Below are 14,593 nucleotides of genomic sequence, written 5' to 3'. Positions count from 1 at the left end.
TTTTAAATTTCAATTCATTACTATTAGTGGATAATAGAATCTTCCTGCAATTTGATAGTTCTTACAGGATTTTCTGTACTCATTATATATGTGACTCGTTGAAGGGGTACATATATTAAATTTAAGCCTCGCTTTCTTCCATTTCACTTTTTCCCCCAAAGAATGAAAAGACCACATCTAAAAAAAATAATATTAGTATAGAATGTGAACTTATTCATTATGTTATTACAGAATTAACGCCACAAGCTACCTAGATGACCACCCCTATGGCTTCATACTATATCCATAATAGCATCAGTGAAGTAAGAAGAAGAAGAAATATGGAAAAATAGTTGCAGTAGAGTCACTAGAGGTTTTCTGTTAATATAATCAGGGTTCTGGGAGCATTTGTGAATTTCCTGATGATAGCAGAGTAGTCATATCTTGAAGTCTTGTTGTATACACAGACAAAATTTTCCAGACAGAAAACACTTCCAGCAACTACAACTTATCAACAAATCTATACCCTAGCATCTAGACTTCAGTCTCTGTAGTTACACAAAAACTAGAAGATAGGACTTCTGTCACACTGAATCTTACACTCTGCTGACAGAAACGGGCTATTCACTTCAGAATCTGCTATCTTAAAAGCCGAAAAATGTAATGAAACTCATTGCAGACCCATAGTAGGCACCTAGAAAGTATCTAGAGAATGATTGCATGATCAAAAGCCCACTATGTTAAGTACCCACTAGAAAATAAAAACAGATTTTGTGGGGACTACCAACTTACCTAATTAATGGCTCATGTAGGCATTTACAAGGGTATTGAGGAGAGTTAAGACATAAATATATATATAGTAAGAAGAGGGATACACTGAAAGTAGGAGTATAAGATGCAAACAAATTTATGATGATTTTTACATTTATTGAGCACTTAGGTGGGCATTCTGTATAGATAGTTGTATTTAGTTCTCATAGTCATCTAATGAAGAGGATTTTTTTGAAAAATAATTTTTCCAACCTTATTGAAGAGAAAATTTACTGAGGGAGAGTGAATGAGTTGCCCAGATTATACTGCTACAGATAAGAATAGAATCCTGATCATTTGGCCTCAACTCCAGGGACTTTATGATTTTGTACTTCCTGGAGACAAATGTAGAGAGAATGAACTAGTCAGGTCCAGTGGAAGTTCACATGAGATTGGAGGGGACACTGGAGGAAGTCAGCCCTTAAAACTGTAGACCATGAGGGTTGATGTACATAACATGATGATTTAACAAGATTAATCTGCTACTCTTGAGTGGGATGTATTCAAGCACGAACGACTAGGTTGACTACGTTGACTTTTGCCTTTAGTGAGGCCTAAGGCGAACAGGAGAACAGGAAATAATATCTGTGTCCTTGTGAGAGACTGTTCAAGATGCTACTATCTGAGCAAACTGATAACACTTGACTAAGACACTTGCCCTTGCAGTACTATAACCTCCTTGGTTCTCAAAGACAACCAGAGTAAGAACAGCCGAGTGTATGGGACCTATAACCTCCAAGCACACTGTTGGTCCATAAATGGAGTCTTAATGGCTCAAAAAGCTGCTCATCAGAATTGGCTGCTATTTGGTTGGAGTAACAAATGCAGCCCCTAAGGTGAGGCCCTCTCCACTGTGTTTGTTCATGCTTAGTTATCCCTTGCCCCATATATTGCATTAAATGTTTTATTTTCTGGCATCTTTTATTTCTTACTGTTGGAATTCTTTATTTGTTGTCAGATTAGATGGTGACATCCAATGAGTCCCTTGAAAACCTAGGGTTAGCTATTAGAGCCGATGTCAATTTAATACTACAAATGATATTGCTAATGTCTTTACTCTCTGTACTGTTTCATTTTTTATATTTAGGATTGAGGCTAGAAATATGAAGATTGATTTTGTTAAAATATTTTCTATACCACAGATATTTATTCTTTGTTATATTGAAGTATTTCCTTTCTCTCCCACCCCCCCCATCACAACTTTCTCTCTACTTATTTTTCTTTCCTCTGTGTTTAGCACAAAGAGGCTGATTGTTCTTTTATTAGATTTTTTTTCACCTTCTCCTCCTTTTCTTTATCCCAGAGGTACGATACTCACTTATATTGTACCATTTGGAGGCTAGAAACCATCCACTTGCATTAGTGTTTTCCAAAAGGCCAAGATTAGCCACAGGCAATGAGAGCCCAGGTGTATCCGAACATCTTTGCATATGTCAGAGCAACTGTTTAACTTGTCCCAGGTAATTTTCATGTTAAAAGGTTGTCATCTCTTGAACATTTTTCTTTTTCTTTTCTCTTTTACATCCACCTACTCTCATTGCCTTAAATCCCCTACTTTTTTAAGAGTGCAGAGCAAAGAATGGATAGCAAATCCACTGGAGGGGACTAGTTACAGATTACCATAACTGTAAAGCAAGAAAGGTGGTCCAAAAGCATTGATTTGGGCTTGCATCTTAAGGGGCAAGTCTAAGGACACAACCTTATGATTCCAGGAAAGTGCGAGCCTGGATGTTCTCTGAGTGTTTTCCTGGAGTGCTGAGGGCTGCCTAGTAACTGGCCCAATCTGCTTGTTTGTTCCAGAAAAGAGAATTAACTGAGCTTCTTAGTAAATATTTGCAAATGAGATAAATTGATTTTGTTAAGAGTCCCTAAACTGATGGATAATTACTGCACTCAAGTTCATGGGACCTTCCACTCTCTCAGTTGATAGACCCATAATATAGGAGTAGAATGCAACACACCAAGGTCAAAAGAACACCTGCTCTGCTTATTTTCCTGAAGGGGCTAAGGCTTAAAATGTGATTTTTTTTTTTACCCTAAGGCATTTCACTCCCTGCAGGTGATTTTATTTATATCAAAATAAAGCAAAAACATTTACAAAACAAAACCAAAAAGTGCATTTTTCCCTCCCATGTTTGTTGTATTTCTTTCCCTTTGTCTAGGTATGTGAGTAGCACTGTGAACAAACTGAGCAGATCCTGATATGGATGCTCACTTAATAATCCTCTGACGAAGACCAAACATCAATTTATTTAAGTGCCTCTTAGAAATCTGTGAGTGGTTGGCTGGCATCGTGTCATTTCTAAACATGGTAAATTTACTGTGCACTTTTTTTTTATAGGAATGGCATTGAAAATCATCTGAGTAGAAGACAGAGATAGAAACCTGAGAATCACATTGCTTTCAGGAAAACCATGAAGTTTATTTACTGACCAAACACCTAGTTCTTTTTTTAATTAACATATAATACATGTGCAATATATTGCATATATACATATATGCAATATAAGGTGGTGTTGGAATACATATTGTTTAATGATCAAATGAGAGTAATTAACAATTCAACGTTTATCATTTTTTTTTGTAAGGATACAGTTCTTTAATCTATATTCAGGTTCAAAGTGAGACTTACTATTAATGTCAGGCAAACTTCATACAATTTTCCTCAGATATGATATTTTCTCCATATTATTATTTCCTTATACCTTAGAGAATATGAGATTCTATAGATAAGAGAAGTTAATGTCAGAAATATGCAATAAGAAGAAAAATTAAGCTTCTTATATTCCTTTCCACGTGAAATTATTTATGGGTCTTTTGGTGTAAATAATTTACTATTTAATTTTGGAAATGAAACATACATGTAACATAGTATCCTTAATTTATTTTTAAGAGTCCTTTTATGGAATAATGTTATCTTTAACATTGTATTTATTCACTTGCTTATTTATTCATTTATTTTGCTCCCAACTTTATTGGTAGTTAAACTAGACTATTTTATAGGAGAGAAAACTGAGATTCAAGTCTTGATCTTACCTAGTCAGTAGATCAAGATCTTAGCCAGGACTTTTTCTTATTCTATGTCAGGGAAGGGAGAACTAATGTTAGTATAATCTGTGTCCACAATTAATGATGACAAACAAGAAGAAAATCAAGCAGTAATCTAGTGCCCTTTGTTACCCATTGGTACTTATAAAATACTGATATGCATTTGATGGATTTTTAAAATTATGCAGAGAACCAAATTAAACAGTGTTAATACTAACATGGGTAGTAAACCCAATAATACTGAAAGAGAAAATCTCCATAATCACAAAACACTCTGGATTAAAAATTGTCTTGGCATATTTAGAAGTGAGGTGAAGCCAAACTCTATGTTCTTCAACTGTGTCAGGCATAAAAGTATTTCTCAGGTGTTCAGTACTGTGAGTACTGTGCTTTGAAGAGAAGTATCACTATACAATATACTCATGTTCTGTTCACTGTTAACTTGCAAAGCCAAGATCATTTTCATTAAGACCATCTGTGTGTATGGATGTAAAAAGTAGATGATGTTTGCAAGTCTGGGAGTGCAAATGTGTAAATGAATAATATGCATTACACAGTTTAGTACAGTTAGAGAAAGGTTCACCATTCATATGATATTATCATAAACATATAATAGTTCTTGAGGGATCATAATTATGGTGAACTAGTTCTCTCAAGCTGCAGCTTTGCTTCTGTGGACAGAAGAATTAGGCCCAGAACCTGAGGGCTTCCCTCATTGCTGCTATCTGCCTTGACAGTTAACACCTGTGTAACAATTGTACCTTGGAAGTTTTAGGGAATACTAGTTGTGCCTATGGATATCATAATAATATGTCATGTTGCTTGGAATGAATCTTTAAGCTATAAATTAGAGTCTACTAAGATAAGCAAACATTTACCCAGTAACTTTTATCCCAGTTTTTCCTTCCCACTTTAATCTTTCCTGATTCCACAGAGGATCACATCTCCTAATTTCTCCATCTTTACTTCTTACCTTCTGTTCTTCAAACCAGTAAAACAAAAAATGTAGCATTTCTTTATGCATCCAAAAAAATGGGTAATTTTTCTTTTTTTGTGGGGTATGGTACCAGGGATTGAACTCAGGGGCACTTGATCACTCAGCCACATCCCCAGCCCTTTGTATTTTATTTGGAGACAGGGTCTCACTGAGTTGCTTAGCACCTTGCCATGGGTAATTTTCTGTCAACTGAACAGGACTATCAATCCTGGACTTACCCAGCAAACTGAAATGCCATATTCCTATGTAAGTCTCAATGGAAATTTTTTTGTACAACATTATAGTAAATAAACAAAAAGCTTTCATTCCAAGGAACAATAATCATACTTAGTAGTTTCCAAAGACAACATTACTTTCATAAAACTTTGCCTCATTTGGAAATACATGAATCAAACCATTATTTGAATATTATAGTAGAGATTGGATCTGTCATGATTAAAATTAACAGTAATGAAAATATTGGTTCAATATTTATTGGCATGCCTTTAGATTTTGCCTACTCAGAAAAACCTGAACAGCATAAGATAAGGTTCTAACATTTATTAAATGCTTTATCTGCATTTGGCTGAATAGTTTACTCGAATTATCTTATATCTGTTTAATCCTCCCAAACACTTTAAGGTAAGTATCATGACTTTCTATTTTACATAACAAAGCAAATAAACAATACCTCTTCCTTGAAAAGGTTACATAAATTGCAAAAACTATTATAATGACTGAAAAGATAAAACTTTTATTAGATTTGCTTCTCAAAGTTAAAGTTATGTCTTTTTTTTTTCCTACCAAGAATTGAACCCAAGAGCGCTTAACCACTGAGCCACATCCCCAGTCCTTTTCATTTTTTTATTTTGAGACAGGGTCTTACTAAGTTGCTTAGGGCCTTACTAAATTGCTGATGCTGGCTTTGAACTTGTGATCCACCTTCTTCAGCCTACAGAGTTGCTGGGATTACAGGCGTGCACCACTGCACCTGGCTCTGTCTGTATTTTTAACAACATGCTAATTATTAAAGCTATTGCTAAGTTAAATAGAGTATGCTAGTTCAGGTTCATTTCACATGAACTTGCTGCATCAGTTTTACTTTTTACAGAGCCAAGTTTTGAGCCATTGGATATATTGATGCTATTATCTCTTAATGTATCACATAATTTGCACTTAGAAGTATGGAAAATTTAAAGAAAGGCAGTGTACAGATAGTTAAGTCATCTTTTTAGCCAGTTTATTACCACTGGGGGGAAAAGCCTGAAGTAGAAAACTTTCAAGAAAATACTCTGGTGCTGATAAAGAAAGCATTCACCATCAATTTAGTGCTGAAAATGAGAAGTTGAATGTGTGTACCCAGTGCTGTGCCTTCTGCCAGTTAGCACCAGGAGAGAAGTGAATGAATGTGCAGTGACCCAAATGTCACATGTGTGGGATAAGGTTCAATTATTTGTTCAGAGCCTTACTTAGAAAATATTTGGGAGGTTTTTTTTGTTTTTTGTTTTTTGTTTGTTTGTTGGTATGATAGCAGAATGCATTACAATTATTCTTTTTTTATTAATTTTTTTTTAACTTGGGAGGTTTCAAAAGTCTAAGGAGCCTAAAGTTGTCAGAAGCTAATCCTAAATCTTACTCATAGACTAATCCTAAAATTGAAGATTCACTCAAATAGCAAGCATTTTAACTGATCGCTTGGCACTTATGTGATAAAAATTGAAATATTTTTAGAATTTCAAGAACCTGGGCATATATCAGATGTTATCTTTGCACTTGAGACTAGATTGTGCATACTATTTTATTGCTTTTTCATGTAAAATAATACATAATTCACTTTAAAGGTTTGCTTTTCTCTCATGTAATTTTTCTACCATAGACTTTATTTTTCATTCATGGAAATTTTGAACTTTTAGGCAAACTTGGAGAAACATGACTGTTAAGCTAAGTGGATCTGTCTGAAAGGTATGCCTGTTTGGTTGTGTTACAATACCACGATCAATATAGTTCATGCATAACCAAGCTCACAAACTTAGGATAGCATATTCCAGATCTTGAGTTCATGTGATTTCTTTCACTTTTTCAAATTTTGTAGTCATCATTTTTTTCTTATCCTTTTATTTCTTTTTATCTCATGATTATTTGGTCTTCTCCTCTAGAGAGGAAAAATAAGGTCTTCAGGTTGTACACTATCATTTAGTTATGTTCGTAATATTACTATTAGTAAATGCACATTTCTATGTATATAGAACAAGAAGGACATTGTAATGAAGAGAGTGATTTTGCAGGAAGGGAGGAGTTTACATACACTAGAAGGCTTTGACGTGAATAAGCCAAGACAAGAAGCAGGGAGAAAAATTACATCTGGCATTTCTTAAAAAAAAAAAAAAAACACAGTAGAAAGAGTAAGAATTGCTTTGACAAAAGAAACATCTAAATGCTCATTTCATCTGATTATATAATAAGGCATACTGTGGAAGAATGTTTTCTAAGTATTCATGTTGAAAAATACCTTAATTGTCCTTAATCCAGCAATTAGGTATAAATCACTATTAAGTTGTCAAATTGGTTTCCTGTCTTTCTGAGCTAATAACTTTTATTATTTTGTTGGTATGAAATACATGTTTATTATAATAAGCACAAAGATATAAAAGGTGAGAAGTAAAGCTTCCTGTTATCCTTGTGATCTCACCAACTAGACATACGTACTGCTCACAGTATTTTATTATTAGTATATGTTATAGTTTTAACATAAATATGATCAAGGTATAGCTGTTTTTGTGAAGTGCTTTTATGTGCTAGTCCATATTATTGGATATCACTTGATATAAATGCATACTGCAGATTGCACATTCAGTTTCTTACCCAGTCCACTATGTATTTCGATGCTGTGAGCAATGGAACAATATCTTCACCATTTATTACTATTTTCTTTGCATTCATTCTTAGAAATTAAATCACTTTGTTAAGGCAGATTCACATTTTTAAGGCCCTTTAATCCATAGATCAAATTGTTCTCCAGAGAAGCAGTACCAATTTAAGAGGTGTCTTATAGTCCTTTGTTGTCTTTGAGTGCCCTGTGCAAACGTCTTTTGTGAGTAGTCTTGGGTAAAGGAGAGTCAAGGTGCTTTTTATTTCCATGCAATTCCCCTTTTTCTCTCCCTTTCCCTACCCCTTCATGAAAAAAAAAAAAGGTGCTTTTTATTACTCTACTTGTCTCTGTTTATCTTTGCAATATACTATAGAAACAGAGAACAATGAAATTTGAAAAGGTGTGCAAAATTGGAAAGATGAGTTTAAAACATGCTAATTAAAGAAGCTGGCTACTAATACTTTATATGTTAGATTTGTAAGGTTTAGTCACATTGAAAAGAGAATGAAGTGGTATAAAATGACAAACTGATAAGGACAATGGTGAGGTTAAATTATTTAAGAAGAATATAGGATTTTCTTTTTATTTTCATGATGCCAAAATTTTAGACATGCTTAATTGTAAATTCCAAAGTATTAAGATAATAGTGTCATATAGTTTTCTCTACTATGTTGGCAACAAAAATGTATTTGATAAGTGTCTTACCATCAAAAGATTTTTTTTCTGTTCCGTGCAAGAACCCTTTCTTTCTTGAGATACTTATGCATATTAATGACTACCTTTCAGTTACTCGGAATGAAATTCAAAGATTTCTCTTTGCAATCCAACGTATTTAGAATTAAATTCTTTCATTATGTGTGGATGTAGGAAGGGATCAAACTTAACTATTTGGAAGAAAAGTAATAAGTTTGTTTTCAGGAACATATAAGATTGAGTAAACCATTTAAAATACTTCATGACCAAAAAAAAATATTTAAAATAATAATGAGTATTCATCTATTTCAAGCTTCCAGGGGAAATAAATCTAACTAAAATTGGAATTTGATTGATTGGAAGACAGAGTTTGATTATCTTCACCAGCAACCCTGCTTCTCAATTCATGAGCTATGTCTAAACAGTGAGGAGTTAGTTCTGATTTCCCAGGGTTTTTCCTGGGAATGCCAAGAAACTGACTGGAAATGCAAGTCCTATTCACTTCATGTGAGGATTGAGTTTCACTGTAGATATGTGCTATGAATTGTGGAAAAATACATTTTTACCTTGAGAAGAGAAAACTATTTTCCATATAAAATAAGCATTTAATTTATTTTCTGTGCATCATGGAGCTAGAAAGAATACCCCATAAGGCTAAAATCCACAAGGAAAAGAAAAATTAGGCATGTATGATGCATGGCCATGAGACACATAGTAGAGTCCAATCATCATCAATTTAATAAATACCATGACCTTTTGTAGCTTTGAGAATTTTAGAGTTACATTCCCACATTAATACATTAAAAGTAACTCATTGCCCTTTTAAATAAAGGCCTATAATATATTATTTTAGCTTCGTTCATTTTATGTCTCAGAAATAATATTGCTATGGTGTTAAATTAGTTGTAAAAGGAATTTTTAAAAGCTGTAATATAATGGTGCATTATCAGTAATTCTTAGTTTAATCATTGCAATATTTCAGTTGTATACCTTAGTCTGTATGAACTTAAACCAAAATTGCTTTTTAGCTCTAGAGTCATAAATAGTTCTCTATAAAACCAACCTAGAAAAATATTACTGTTTGTTTAATTCTTTTTAAAGTAAACTTTAAATGATTACTTTATAATCATTCAAAATATTTTTCAGAAAAAAACATGATGAATTTGTAATTTAAATTACTGCATTCAAAGTTTTGAAAAAAAATCTTAAGATATTTGCAAAGCAGTTATTGAGAATGCACATTTTATAAATTACATCAGAAGAAGTAATATTCTTGCTCTAAATATTTGAATTATCGATTGGAACAAGACTTCTGATTAAGTTTTGGTTATGTAATTGATATATTTTTTCCTAAATATACCCTGCTCTGAAAAACAAATAAACAGAACTATTAAAAATGGAAATGGAATTTTAAAATAATATTCAAATAGCTCTCTTCTGACATACTTTAAACTGAGATGTTTCAAAACTAGGAGAGTTAAGATTCTCATTTCCAGCTTTCTTCCTTCCAAGGATCCTCTCAGATTGAAAACAATAATACATAAACATGTAATAAAGTTTTATATGTACTATGTATTCATATAAACATATGAATTATAAAATACATATTATACACATATAATATATTTAACTACATGAATATATATTAGGTATACTTACATCTCTATGATATGATTAATTTTGGTCAACATAAAACATAAATATAATTTTTTTTTGGTGGTGCTAGAGATTGAATTCAGGGCCTTGTGCGTGTGAGTTAAGCCCTTTACCAACTGAGCTACATTCCCAGCACCCACAAATTCAATTTTAAAGATCTTCTTGATTCTCTAAATATTTTTTTTTGTTTTGGGGTACTGGGTACTGAACTCAGGGCTACTTGGCCACTGAGCCACATCCCCAGTCCTATTTTGAATTTTATTTAGAGATAGGGTCTCAGTGAATTGCTTAGCTTCTCACCATTGCTGAGGCTGGCTTTGAACTCTCCATCCTCCTGCCTCAGCCTCCTGAGCCATTGGGATCACAGGCTTGTGCCACAGTGCCAGGCCCTTGATTCTCTAAATTTTAATTTATGTTCTTACTAAAAACTCTTTCTTGTTCTATTTTATAATTACAGAATTTGTCCTCATATCTTATTCTTTTACTCTTTTAATCTTTCCCTGAATTATGATGATTTAAGAATAGCTGTACTAAGTTTTTAATCATTCATATATTAATTTATTAATTTGACTGAATCCTTTCTGGGTGCCACATATGAATGTAGGCACCAAGGGTTAAATATTTTAAAAAACAAGATCCACCTGGGTGTGATGGCACACCTGTAATCCCAGTGACTGAGCAGACTAATGTGGGAGGATCACAGTGGAGGTCAGCCTTGGCAACTAAAAATAAAAATAAAAAATTAGAAGGAATGGGAATATAGCTCAGTAGTACAGCACCCCTGGGTTCAGTCCCCAGGACCAAAAACACAAAAATGAAAAAACAAAGTCTTGTGTACATGAAACTTAAAGTCTAGTTCTAGTTGCCATTCTTAATTCACACACTAATGTCGTTGATCTTGAAGCAGACTTAGTTTAGAACATATTCATTCACCTTATGGTCATAAATCAAAAAGTCTACATTCTGAGACCACCTTATTTTTATGTGAACAATTACAGAATGTTAGAAAGAAGACCAAAAAAACCCTGTAAATGTAAATGAATCATTTCATTCACTAGAGCTTATCAGCCTGCAGAGCCTAGGGACATTAGAAGAAACATAATTAAGATTGACACAACCGACATCCTTATTTAAGTCAACATCCTAATTTCATTTGCTATAAAAAACCTATATAACAATGTATAAATATTTTTGAAAGTGACAGCTAAAAAAAAAATAAAAACTTCTGGAGAATTTTTATCACCTAGTGTGACCCAAAACTATACACAATTACACAGAGCTATTGTCAGACTTGCCAATATACATGAAGTGTCCTGGGACTACTCTACCCCAAATGATGTTTTATTTCTCTACTGTACATGGCTCCCTTACTATAAAGTGCAGTTTATTCATTCCTTATGTTGCAATTTTTAAATATTATTTTTAGTTATATGGACATAATATCTTTATTTTGTTTATTTATTTTTATGTGGTGCTGAGGATCGAACCCAGTGCCTCACACGTGCAAGGCAAGTGCTCTACCACTGAGCCACAACCCTAGCCCTTATGTTGCAATTTTTAATGTTATAGTTCTGATTCCAGAATGTGTATTGCACTTGATTACATTTTAAGTTGGGTGGGAAATGTTCACGTTGATCACTAAAGTGATGTGATAGAGGTTTGTGTTCTGTCAGCTCAATGTGCATGGTGAAATTAGAAAGGGATTGAACCAAGTGTCTATGAGAATGTGACCAGGCTGTTGGACACCTGTGGCTTAGTAGGCCAATCTATACAGTAAAAAGAATCACTAAGGGATGGTTTCCTATTCTTTAAAATAGGCAAAAATGTCTGCTTTTACTGCATCAAGCTTTTACTATAAGGATTGAACAAGGTAGTGGCACTGCTTTGCAACAATTATAAACAGCTCTAGAAACTGTAACTGATATTATTGCAGCTTTCTACTATTATCTGCTCATCAATGTTATTATAACTTATATCCATGTATTTAAGAAAAGAAAGAATCTCATCAAGGTTTGAATTATACACTGAAGCTACTTCTTTGTTTTCAAAGTGCTACTTGCTTATTTTGTAGTATAATCAAATGATGAGATTTTCTTAATTACTGGTCACCCACCTCAAACAACAGGCACTGCAGTGGAGTCCCAATGACTAAAGGAATAATGAGCCCAGCAGGGATAGAACTCCCCTAAGCTTTAGAAGTAATATATCAGACATGACAGAGATTCTTTAACGAGATTCATAAATTACAACTGCTTCTAAACTAGGGAAAAATATTTTTGTACTTCCTCTGTGGATGAACCCAAGACCAAGTCATTCATTGAATTCTCTGGTATATAGTGACATCGTGGGAAATTAACAAAGAAGTGGAGCCCTTCCCTTCAATAATACCAAGTGATTAAGAGAACCTAAAAAAAAAAAAAAATCAATTGACTAATCAATAGTGTGTAACTGCTTGGAGCATTTTTTCCCCTATACAATCAGTCATTGAGTTGTTTAAACTAAATATCTCATTTCCCCAATTACTGAGCTGATTTACAAACATGGTCAAGAATGTCAGAATCTAGTGGAGCAAGATTCCAGGACGTTTGTCACAAACAATTTTTAAATGATCAGTTCCTGCTACAGACTCAGAAGACTCTTAACATATCATGAGAGGTATTCTCCAAGTTTCCAGACATTGGTGGATTAAGATGCTAACCCTGTATATTTGTTTGAGAATCAGAGTGGGAATTTGTTTGAATTCAGGAGTGATGGAGGTCAAAATCACTAAAGAGAACATCTATATACAGTCTAAATGTGCAGGTCTTTAAATTTTTTTCTTTAACTTCAGCTATGGTGATCAGCATGCAGCAACCAAGAGTCTGAATGCAAAACAACAAAAGGTTATTCTAGCAACATGTAAAGAATCCCTGCCTGTATATTGCCAGCAACTCTAATATCGGAACAACTTCTAAACTTTTTTTTTTCAAAAAGTTAAATGCCACGGTGGGGGAAAACACTAAGAGATAACTTTAAACAGAGGAAAAACTTTTTTTATTGATATGTTTTACTTTGCTGGCAGACCAGAGCAAAGGTTTTGTGAACATTTAAAAGATGAAAAAGGTGAAGAATCCCAGAAGCGGTTTATCTTGAAGCGAGATAACTCTAGTATTGATAAAGAAGACAATCAGGTTGGTTCTCAAGTTTGAGAGTGGCTGACGTTGTTGTTTTTGAAGGTGGGCTGACTGATGTTCTTGTCGTTCCTCTGTTGTCCCCTCCCCGCCTCCCAGCCCTCCCCTGCCTCTGATACTACTGCCCTCTCTCCAACCCCTGGCTTCCCCTTGCCTCCCCCTTTGGCATTCAATGGGTAGCCAAAAACTGTCTGGTTGCTTTAGCAATGGCTCTGTGTTGGGCTGCATGGGTGGTGCTTGGCGCAGTTCCTGCTGCATGTCTTGTGGGGGGGGCGGGGCGGGGTGCCACAGGCTCCGAGCTGTGGGGAAAAGCTTTGTCAGTCGCATTTCCAGATGTCTGTGTAACTCTGGCAGTCGTTCCACTCCCTACAGCTTTGTCCTTCAGTTGTGCACAAATTGAGCTGGATTTTCAATACGGACCGATGATCAACCGGTGTAGCTGTAAAGAACAAACCTTGTTATGGTGAGGACAGGTGGATTTTGCAACTATCCTAAAATAAGACTTCACAGAAAAGACTGAGTTCATGTTCTAGTCTCCCACCCCCTTCTCCTGCCCATGTTTTATGGTCCATGTAAACTGTCTGCTCGTTTTGCATGAAGTGTAGCAGAACTTTATCCTTGTGTATTGTTTGTGACAAAACATTGTGTTGTTCTAGAGTAGCAATAATCATGGTACTTCCGACAAGGGTAAAGAGACTTTACGAAATCTTTTCTCTAAGTGGGGGGGAGGATGTGGGGTCCAGGGTGACTAGGAAGAACACTAAGTAAAACAAATTTTTAAATGATAACAAGCACAGTAGAAAGTCAGCTGAATGCCATTACAATTATACTTTGTGTCTCTGACAATCAAAATAGATTTTTTTTTTTTTTGGAAATGACTTTGCTTTAGAATTTTTAAAGGTAAGACAATATGCATCTCACTCAAGTTATTTTAATTACTCTCCGTGAGTCACTGGAAGCCAGTGTGTGCATTTCTGATGCACTTTTTTGAAACCTGTTCATCATTTGTATCTCGTTGACTCCCACCACCACCACCACCACCGAGCTACACCGTGGCTCATGTTGCCCATGAGACATGTGCCTGCGTGGTGCACTTAGTGGGTGTCTGTCGCGTGGATGGGTGAATGCGGTCAGTGCAGAGCATTTGGTCAGGGATGACGAAAATTAGGAAGGCAGTTGAGATGCAGGAACTGGTCAGATGAGAGAATGAAGAGCACTCCTCATGCTGGGTTCTTTGAATTGTTTTCTTCTATTGACCCTTATCCACAAACAGGTTTTGTTAGATTTAGTTTATAAGCCTGAGGTCCTTCTTCTTATATCAAGGGCAATTCACAGAATCAGTCACTGAGTGAATAAAAATGCAAATCAAGAGATTGTATCCATATCTTTCTT

At 34.7% G+C, this 14,593-nt stretch overlaps 1 protein-coding gene across 18 annotated transcripts in view; it reads left to right on the top strand.

Moving 5' to 3' along the window:
- Nucleotides 1-14,593, top strand: part of ARPP21 (cAMP regulated phosphoprotein 21) — a 149,978-nt gene that overhangs the window by 57,757 nt on the left and 77,628 nt on the right. For all 18 annotated transcript variants that reach the window (XM_081284939.1, XM_081284933.1, XM_081284935.1 and 15 more), the window contains one exon: nt 13,093-13,201. In XM_081284939.1, coding sequence (XP_081141065.1) covers nt 13,093-13,201 — 109 coding nt within the window. The remainder of the gene's footprint in view (nt 1-13,092; nt 13,202-14,593) is intronic.

The sequence above is a fragment of the Spermophilus citellus genome (assembly GCF_964194105.1).
Source record: "Spermophilus citellus genome assembly, chromosome: 3".
NCBI lineage: Eukaryota > Metazoa > Chordata > Mammalia > Rodentia > Sciuridae > Spermophilus > Spermophilus citellus.
This window is presented reverse-complemented; position numbering and strand designations above follow the sequence as displayed.